Genomic DNA, 9876 nt, shown 5'->3' with positions numbered 1-9876 from the left:
CACACACACACACACACACACGCGCGCGCGCGCGCGCACACACACACACACGCACACGCACACCCACAAACACAAACACACAAGCGTATGTGACTTGCACACATTTTTATTCCAAACAATAATATAGAAGTAGATGTTTAAATAGGTACACAAAGTATGGTAAGACAGAAATGTAACAAAAACAATTTCAAACATAAAACCAATGACAAAACAAGGTGGCAAATGCTTTTTTTCCCCTTTTTTTTAAGTAACAGCTGGCACTTAGCAACTCCTTTTTGATTCCTGTTCTTCTTTTGGCCTTTTTTCTTTTTTTTTAAGAAATGGTGTATGTTTTTTTTAAATAAAAGAAATGAAGACAAATACAAATAAGAAAACCAAGCGCGTTTGCGGTGTCGGCTTAGCAGCCGCTGCAGGCAGCAAAGGCACAGATCTCGCAGACGTCCAACGGCACCATAGCTGCAACAAAGGAAAATGGTTTGCATTGGTGTTAGCGTCTACAGTACGTTAGAATCTATAGGTATAAGATGTAGTCGAAAAGGTAATTCATTTTTGTACTTCAATTCACAAAGTGACTCTCATATAAGATTTATATCATACTAAGATATTTTATGATTAGAATTGTTTATAATTTTGATGAGGTAGCATGGTTAACTCATGGTTGGCACACCTGCCTCGCAGTTCTGCATTCTGAACATTCCAAAATCATGCATGTTAGGTTCATCGGAGACGTGAAATTGTTAGAACATCAAGTATTTGAGCAGTACGGCCTTATTCAATTGGCTGGCAAGCAGTCCAGGGTGGATTCTGCTTCTCTCATCAAAAGTTAGCTGACATTGAAGACTCTTAAGTTGTTCATGCTTGTGAATGTGAATGCTTGTTAGATGATATGTGATTGCCAGGGAAGCAATCAGGCGAGAGGGTGGGGGTCGGGGGCGGGGTCTGCTTCTCTTGCCAAAAATTTGCTTCGGTTAACGATAGGTTTGAACCTGTCATCAGGTTTGAATGTGAGTGTAAATGTGGATCTGCTGAATCTGCCCTGTGATTGGCCAGCAACCATCCCAGGGTCGAGAAATTCAGCTGGGGTAGGCTAGGGCTCTAATGAGGTCAAGTGCTGTCCAAAATGCGCGAATAATTTTGATGGCGACGACTTACCGGCAACGAAAACCCCAATTTCGTTGTCATCAAATTTGCATATTACACTAGAAAATATCATAATGATTTTTATTATCGAAATCCTGTTTAATGAATCTGTAAAAAACACTAGTGTCACTTTTTAAATTGAACAACTGAACATAAATGAAGTTTTTTGCTCATCTCGTGTTAGAGATGTAAGGAGAAGTGACGAGGATCCTCACCGAGTCTGGCGAGTGACGCCGACGCCCCCTTCTGCTTGCACAGGGGCAGCAGCTCCTGGGGCAGCATGGGATCCTCGCACATGGACGGGGAACTGGCCCGCAGCCGCGGATTCTGCAGGGGTGTCCTGACGCTCTCGAACATCTCCTGGAGTCTCTTGACGGCCTCCAGGGAGAAGGACAAGCCGTTCTCCTTTAAGGGGATAGACAGGAAGAACTTTGAGGTCCTGCTACCTCCTGAGGATGTCGATCAACCTCGGCATCTTACTTACCTCCACCTGCACAGCCTCGGTGCTGCGGCCCACGACTAGAACCAGGAGAGCGATGCAAGCGAGTGCGACCTTCATTGTTGCGATGCTGATCTTCGCAGAGTCTGCTTGCTCCTCCAGGTCTGCGACACCTTTTTAAATCCTACTGCGGTCATATGACTAGAGGTGTGGCCAATGGGAGCAAAGTTTTCTCACGGGTTAATGAGTAGCACTTTGGTTTTTACGGGCCGTAAAGGGGAATCCATAAATCCTGCTCCGTCCGATTAGCTTGTTGCGCTCGACACTCGCTAGAAACGCCGCCAGTGTCAATAATAATGTCTCATCCAATGATGTATTGTATGTCAAAACTTTTTGCAGAGCACACAGGATGTAGTTTATTGCAACTGGTTATAATGTGAACTTGATGTTTCACCCCTTAGCTACCGTTGCTGAGTCAGACAAACTTTGAGCTACAACTGTCGGCAGGTCCTTGGAGAACTCCACCTATCCTGTTTTATTTTGCATAGCTTTTACCTCATTAGGTGAACTGGAGACTATCCCAGCAGTAGAAGTGGGCTTCAACCTGGATAGGTTGCTCATCAGTCACAGGGCACATCCATCCAGCCATCCATTTTCTGTCGCGCTTATCATAATTAGAGTAGACAGTGAACTGGTGCCCATCCAAGCTCATGTTTGGCAATAGCAATGGGGTCCAACCGCATGGTCTACTGTCAAAGTCAGTACGTACTCATACGGACAACCAACAATGCACAGCTACGGACGATTTAGTCTTAAATGACCCTGAAGCACACCATGTGACACTGCCCAAAGGAACAGAACTGTTGAGCACTGTGTGGGCTTGAGCAACTCGTTCTTTATCCTTGACAATCGTGCCATGTTTTTGTGGTTCAATAAAGAACAACAACAAAGTACTGTTTATTATATGTGCAGCATCAACACCCAACAAAAGGTTGCAGTTTTTCCATTGGAGCATGTCGGTCAGTGTACAGTGAACAATCGCTGTGTGTGGGCGAACAGTCACTGAATAGAATTTTTTTTTTTTTTTTTTGCAATGGTCTACTTGAGTCACTTTTTGCTGCCTGTGGGACACACAGCAAGCTTAGAATGCATGCTTTTTGAAATGTGAGAGAAAAACACGCTTGTTTGTTTTTTTAATAAATTAAAATGCGGACAATACAAATGGCCGCGGGCAACTGGTTAGCACGTCGGCCTCACAGTGCAGAGGTGCAGGGTTCGTCTCTGTGTGCCCTGCGACTGGCTGGCAACAGGTTCAGGGTGTCCCCCGCCTACTGCTCGAAGACAGCTAGGATAGGCTACAGCATGCCCTGCGACCCTTGAGGATAAGCGGATCAGAAAATGGATGGATGGATGGACAAATGGCTGCGTAGCTTTACTGAGAGTCAATATTTATCGGGGTTAATTTTTGGGTTAGAAAATAAAACAGCAACTAATACATCAGACTGGGATGTCACAGTTGATATTTGAAGGATTCAAACGACTCTGCCAATGATCAAGTAGCTTTATCCAGAGCCTCCGTTCCTTTGGAATTGGGTTCTCCAAGTACCTACACGTTTACGTTTAGTATGAAGGTGTTAGTTAACTTGATCTTGCAAATCAAACATTCACTGCTAATTCTATTATTGTGCTGACAATATTATTTTCTGCCTATTTTCTCTTTGTTGGACTAAAATGTGGTTTCAAATTTTGTTGTAAAACTTGTCAATCTCTTCTTTTATTTCAACAAGTACGAAAACAATAAATGCTGATCATAGCCTATAAATTATATATATAATAGTTCCACAGAAAAAGAAGCCACAAGCTTATTTTTCGAGATGAGTAAGACGAACAATAAAAAACAGGGCGTCACTTCCTTGGAGTATTCACTACTTCCCGCAACAAGCGCAGATATGAATTTGATGTGTGCTTAAGTTCATGTCTCAGACTGATCCTTAACATTGATTATTTGGTGTAAGTCAGCACAGATATCTACAATAAGTTAAGATAATAGCCACTATTGGCTCAATGATACGCGACCTACCCTGCCTTACAGACAGGTGGGTGTATATCGCCGTGCATTTTAACAACCTATTGTGTTGAAATGTCGGGGAGGAAATGAGGGTTTACAACAAAGTGATGTGACACATACACGGCCATGGCTGATAGCTGGAATTGGATTTCAAATGACTAAACGACACTAATTTTTTTCGAAGGACCTAACATTGAGGAGTCCCAAAGTAGGGCAGAATTGTAGTGTACATGTTTACAATGTGACCCCCCCCACCCCCACACCTCCATAGAGTGTTTAAATAGAAGCATTTCCTGAATGAAATGTAACCTAGCTCATGATTAATTTATTGTTGGTCATAGCAAAGCCACTTCACCACTGCATAAGAACACGTGGAATTTCTCTTCCGATGAAAATCAGGCCCTTTTAAATCTGGCTTGTATGTAAATATGATCCAAGAAATGTATGTTGGGCACTGTGGAAAAACTTGTTTTTGCCATTGTCAAAATTGTCACGTTTGGCGGACTGATTCTTGGTCTCGTACTGACAGCGTGTTTGAACAGTTAACACTGAAGAAAAACATGGCAACTGGAGGCGAGTAAATCATCAGCCCGTGTGTGAAAAGAATACATTTTTGATTGTTTATCTGACCTCCTCTCCTCATATTGTCGAGTGGCTTTGTAAACATTGTCTTTCTCCCTCATGAAACTGTGAGCCCTTGATCTTTTAGGAGTGACAGAGCACAAATAATAAACAAAGCATTGCTTTTTTTGGGGGTCGGGGGGAGTAACCTTTATTCTTTTTATATATATATATATATATATATATATATATATATATGGTGGAAATGTATTTTTTACTCTACTCGATTTGTTTCAACAGCCTGCAATACCTTGAAATAAACTCTGCTGACACCTACAGGACTAAAGAGGAACAACAATGAATTGGAACGATAATGTGTGCTTCATTTGATACAATACGATACAATACATTTGTATTTATATAGCGCTTTCACAACAGCTGCAGCTGTAACAAAGCACTTTACGAAACAGTTAACATAAAATAAAATAACACAGTATGTTTCAGACGTTTTAACCTGCTTGGGGGGCAGTGGTCCAGGGGTTAGCGCATCGACCTCACAGTGGAGAGGTCGTGGGTTCCATCCCGGCTCCAGCCTTCCTGTGTGGAGTTTGCATGTTCTCCCCGGGCCTGCGTGGGTTTTCTCCTGGTACTCCGGTTTCCTCCCACATTTCAAAAACATGCATGGCAGGTTAATTGAACGCTCTGAACCCGGTTTCCTCCCACATTTCAGAAACATGCATGGCAGGTTAATTGAACACTCTGAATTGTCTTGAGGTGTGAGTGTGAGCACGGATGGTTGTTTGTCTCTGTGCGGCCTGCGATTGTCTGGCAACTGGTTCAGGGTGTCCCCGGCCTACTGCCTGAAGACGGCTGGAATAGGAAAATGGATGGATGGATGGATAACCTGCTCGTTGTACTACCCAGGTGTCAACCTTTAGTTTTTTTTTTTTTTTTTTTTTTAGTCTGTAGCTAAGCAAGACACAAAAAAACGTCACATTAAATATGTCAGGATGCACTAACTTTTTTTCCTTATCTGATACTTTCGTCATGGTTGTGAAGCCGACTTTTTTTACGATCACGTCTGAAGCTATAAATTTGACATGCTCAAACACGTCATATAATGGTCATAAAGAGATTACTTAACATCCTCAAATGTCATCCATTCTCACGAGATTTTTTAAAAATCCTTGATTATCAATATAATCACCGCTATAAGTGCCCATGTTTGTGCTGCGCATGGTCAAACGTAAGCAAAAGTACACAACATATGAGAGGTGACAGTATTAACTTAAGCACAGCTGAAAAATGTAACTGGTAAGTGGAGTCCGATACATTATGAATGACATTTTAAACTCTTTTTTTTTTTTTTTTTATGTAGGAAATCAAGCCTCATGCTGTGACTTTTGCTGAGATCAAGCAAGCTTTTATTACAAAGCCATAAAAAGCAAATTAAACTCCTGAGTTGTTGTAAGAAGTACGTTTATTCCGCACGCGGGCACAGTGACATTCTGGCATACTGTCCCATTATCATCAAGTCATACGAAACACGCATTAACAAAAATCATGCCTGCACGAATAAACAGATGAACATCCCTGTTGTTGCCATGGTGACCCTGCAGGACCAACTGTTGCAGTCATAAATGCTGGTAGAGGCAGAGCAGGTCAGGACACCTCTCGCGCTGTGCTCGCATCAGCTAATGCTGTGTTATCTTTAATGTTAAAATTGCCTTGCCTTGTGTCACTTTTATTTATACGAACATAATTTAAAAAGCTGACCTGAAAGAGACATATGCTTTTCTTTTCCCCGTTAAAACAACTTTTGTCAAGACACACCAAAGCTCACAAAGAACAAAACACTTTTCACTTGATATTTTCTCACATCTCTGAAAGTACTGTTTTTTGTTTTTTTTCTGTCTTGTGCAAATGACCCTGCTTTGCTCTACAGCACTGTGCGCCAACCTTAGAATGGTTTTATTGCCAAGGTGGGTGGAACTGGAAGTGAACGCAAGTCACTCAAAGCTTTACTTGGTTGTGTGATTTTACACTTGATGACCGGGCAGTCCAGAGGCCCATAGATATACCTCAGTGCTTCTAAATTATTTTCTGTTACCGAAAAGATTTGACGTGCAGCAATTTGCCTGAAATTCCAATAAAAATCAAATGACAGCGGCATTGCCACCTCATGGAATGGAGGTGCAATTACACCCTATTCAAGTATGACAACATCTCCCCCAGGGTCACACACACACCCCAGGCCCCACTATTAGAGAAAGACAGAGAAATACTGTAACGATAACGCAGCAGCATGTCCCACTCCGCAATTAGTGCCTCGAGCGTTTGTGCTTTATTATCCAAGCTTAATGATCTCCTCGCTTGCTAGATAAACTACACACGGTTATCACATAGGTGTGACTGACTTATCTGCTTTGGAAAATGAGCCAGAATAGACACCTTGCCCCAAACAATTAGAGCAGTGTCGCACTAGTTACTTATTATGAGGCGGCTGCATTGATCAAGTTGATAGACATTGGGGTAGCACTGGTGTTTACGCTTGTGGTTTTAATGTGTGGATTAAAACGTGGTATGCAAGTCAATACGAATGTCTTGCAATGTACAATAATTGGCCAGTGTAACAATCGTACAGACTGGCATGGCACAAACACTTACTCTGACTGCAGGTAAATTTATGGTTTTTAATTATCAGTAGGTGTGTTAAATGTTAGATTGCGTTGTAAAGCAAGACGGGAGGGGAAGTAAAACAACAACATTTGGCAACATTGAGGCCACCAGGGTAACATTGCAGGGCACCCGGGTGAAAAGTAACTTTGGACTTACTACAGGTAGCATGGGCAGGTCTACTACGTAAACATTTATTATACTGCATAAATTATGTAGGTACAATGTAATAACATGATTCTGAAAATAAACCTGCAACAGGAAGTGAAGTCATTTTCCAAATGAAAGTGATGAGACAAAAAAGTGTGGAAAGAATGTAGGGACACCTTAATAAGCTTCTGAGAAAACAACTGTATTAGCATGCATGCTAATCTCATCAGCAACCCACCATTGTTGTCATGCTTGCAGTTTGAAACCACAATTTAGAGATATAAGTGAAAACAACTCAGTTGTTGTGCTAATACGGTTGCCAAAAATGTCAACAATTTATATTGCAATGTTATTTTCACTTAAATTACTGTTTTAGACCCTATAAATTCAAGTGGCTTTTTTTTTGCCAATGCAGTCACACAAAGGGTAGGGTTCTGCAATTAGGCCTTAGGTCATTGTAGCTCAGTGCTGTATATTAATCCAATATGCCTCGTGGAGGATGTCCCATAATGTCACCAGAAATGGAATTTATTTCCACACCTGAAACATAAAGAAAGCCTGGAGCTATACAGTAGGAGATTAAAAGGAATTTATCTTATCCACGTGTAAAGTAGCTCATGCTCTAGACAATGCAAACCTAAGATAAGGTTCCCAAGGGTACTTTCTTGAAAATAATGGATTTTAAAAAGTTTTAACTAGTACAAGAAACCTGACTGAATGATGTGTTTGCTAGAGGGGGTGTAAAAAATAAAATAAAATGAAACTTCAGGTATAATCCTGGTTGGGAATCATCCGAAATACAACATGAATAATTTTGTTTTCCTTTAATTTATTCTCCCACTACAATTCCAAAAGAAAATTGTAACTGTCCAAATGTTAGCCTGTTCTTCTTGAATGGTTTTCTTTACAATTTATTTCCTAATATTACTGTGCTTGTGAACTTTCACCCCCATAAAATGACAGTTTGATAGTCCACACTCGTTCGTATCATCGCGTTTATTCAAATCGACTTTGAAATTCAAGCATACGTGTCCACTCCTAATTAAAATCCCTAACCCCTGCTTGAAACCTAAATTTGAAACCGCAACCCTTCTTTGAATCCATTTCTTTAAAACCTTAACCTTTGCTTCAAGCCCTGCTTTGAATCATAAACTTTGTTTGAAACACTAATGCAGACATGAAATCCCACTGGTAATTTGAAATGCTGAACTTGGATTTCAAACCTCACCTCAGTTGCTACCGACCTCACATTAAAAAGCGAACCTTTTTTTTTTTAATCTCTTTTTATTTTTTGAAACTCTCAACCCTGTTTTGAAAAAACTCATTCAAAAATGTTTCCAAAAAAAGGCTTTAAACCTTAATTTGAAACCCAAAGTGCTGTTTTAAATATTTACCCAGACTCCAAACCAAAAATTGAAACCCCAAACCTGGTTTACATTAAAAACTTCAAGACTGCAACCCTTGCTTTCAACTTTACTTTGAAACTCTAATCCTTGCTTGAAACCCGAATTTGAAATCCCAGCCTTGGCTTTAAACCCTAATGTGATACCCTGAACTCATTTTGAAAGCTGAATTTGAAACATGAACCCTTGTTTACCCCTTGTTTGTAACCCTAAACCCAGGCTTAAAACACAACTTGAAAACCTGTTCCAATTTAAGAGCAGAATGGATAGTTAGTGTTGAATACAGACTTCATTAGCTAGCTAGAAAGCTAGCTAGATTGCTAGCTAGATAGCTATCAAGTATCAAGTATCAAGTACAACTTCATTGTCAAATGTGCTGTACAGCACAGATGAAATTTCCTCCCTCTTAAACAGACAACAGACAACAAGAGGAGCCGCTGCGGGTGCCCGCATCACCATCAAAAGAACACTTAACATAAAATGACAAAATAATACAACACAACACATAAAACAGACAGCCGTGCCATCTTAACCACTTTTCCTCCATTCACTTTGTTGTTTGAAGCAGTAATAGATGAAAGAGGAGCGAATCAAAGTGTCCTTTTCATCAGTGGATCCAAGACGTCATGCTGGAATTTGCACATGTCTGCTACAAGCTAAGCTTGAAAGCAACAAGAAGCTGTAGCATCCATTAACGAAAAAGAGAGATTGGCTCTCTTCTCCAGGAGAATGTAAATCCGCTTCAATTCCAAGCCGCGACTCCCAGTTCCACATCCACATCGGCGCTCTGCGCTGATGCTCCTTTCTTCTCATCATCGGCTCCTCAGACTGTCCATCAGCACCGACCTTTTCGCTGAAAAAAGCGGGGCTGTGAAAATGCTGCCTATTTCAGGCACGAGGCACAAGCACCCCGGAGCTGTCCAGCAACGACAGTCAAATGGCGCCGACATTCCTCCCAATCAAAATCAGTGCCGCCGAGTAGGCCCAACCACCAAGCACAGATTCTTCTTCTTTGACGAATGTCATGGCCAAAAATGCTGAAAACAGTCCACATCAGGTCCACACGACGTACCAACAAACACAAAGTGACAAAACAAACCACAAAAACAACAAAAAACAACAAAAAATGCAATGCTCTTGAAGAGCACTTGCCGACGGCTGCGTACTCAGGCGCCATCTTGGAAAAAAAAAGCTAGCTAAATAGATAAATTTATTGTATATATTCTTTTAAAAGAGACAGACCACAACTTACAATTTCTTTTTGGAGGCAGGAGGGGGTTTACCATCAACAAATAGTAGCAACATCATATTTAAAAGTGTAAGCATAACTAAAAGAGCAATCGAGTTTCTCACAGTGACCCGCATCCGCTTTTTTATAGTTCGTGTTGCAAAAGAGTTGAACTTTGCAAATGTGTAAAAATACTGTATGCCGCCTCATC

At 41.0% G+C, this 9876-nt stretch overlaps 1 protein-coding gene across 1 annotated transcript; it reads right to left on the bottom strand.

Moving 5' to 3' along the window:
- Positions 1-90: 90 nt before the first annotated feature.
- On the bottom strand, positions 91-1754 carry LOC109508105 (guanylin-like). Its single transcript, XM_019857952.1, has 3 exons — positions 1625-1754; positions 1356-1545; positions 91-456 (listed from the first exon to the last, which is right to left on the bottom strand). Exons 1-3 carry the CDS (start codon positions 1697-1699, stop codon positions 398-400), a joined length of 324 nt encoding a protein of 107 aa, XP_019713511.1. The 5' UTR covers positions 1700-1754; the 3' UTR covers positions 91-397.
- Between the last annotated feature and the right edge of the window lie 8122 nt (positions 1755-9876).

This window comes from Hippocampus comes, unplaced genomic scaffold (genome assembly GCF_001891065.2).
Source record: "Hippocampus comes isolate QL1 unplaced genomic scaffold, H_comes_QL1_v1.1 scaffold17, whole genome shotgun sequence".
In the NCBI taxonomy this organism is placed as follows: Eukaryota; Metazoa; Chordata; class Actinopteri; order Syngnathiformes; family Syngnathidae; genus Hippocampus; species Hippocampus comes.
Note: the sequence above shows the minus strand (reverse complement) of the source record. Positions and strands in the feature narration are given on the sequence as shown.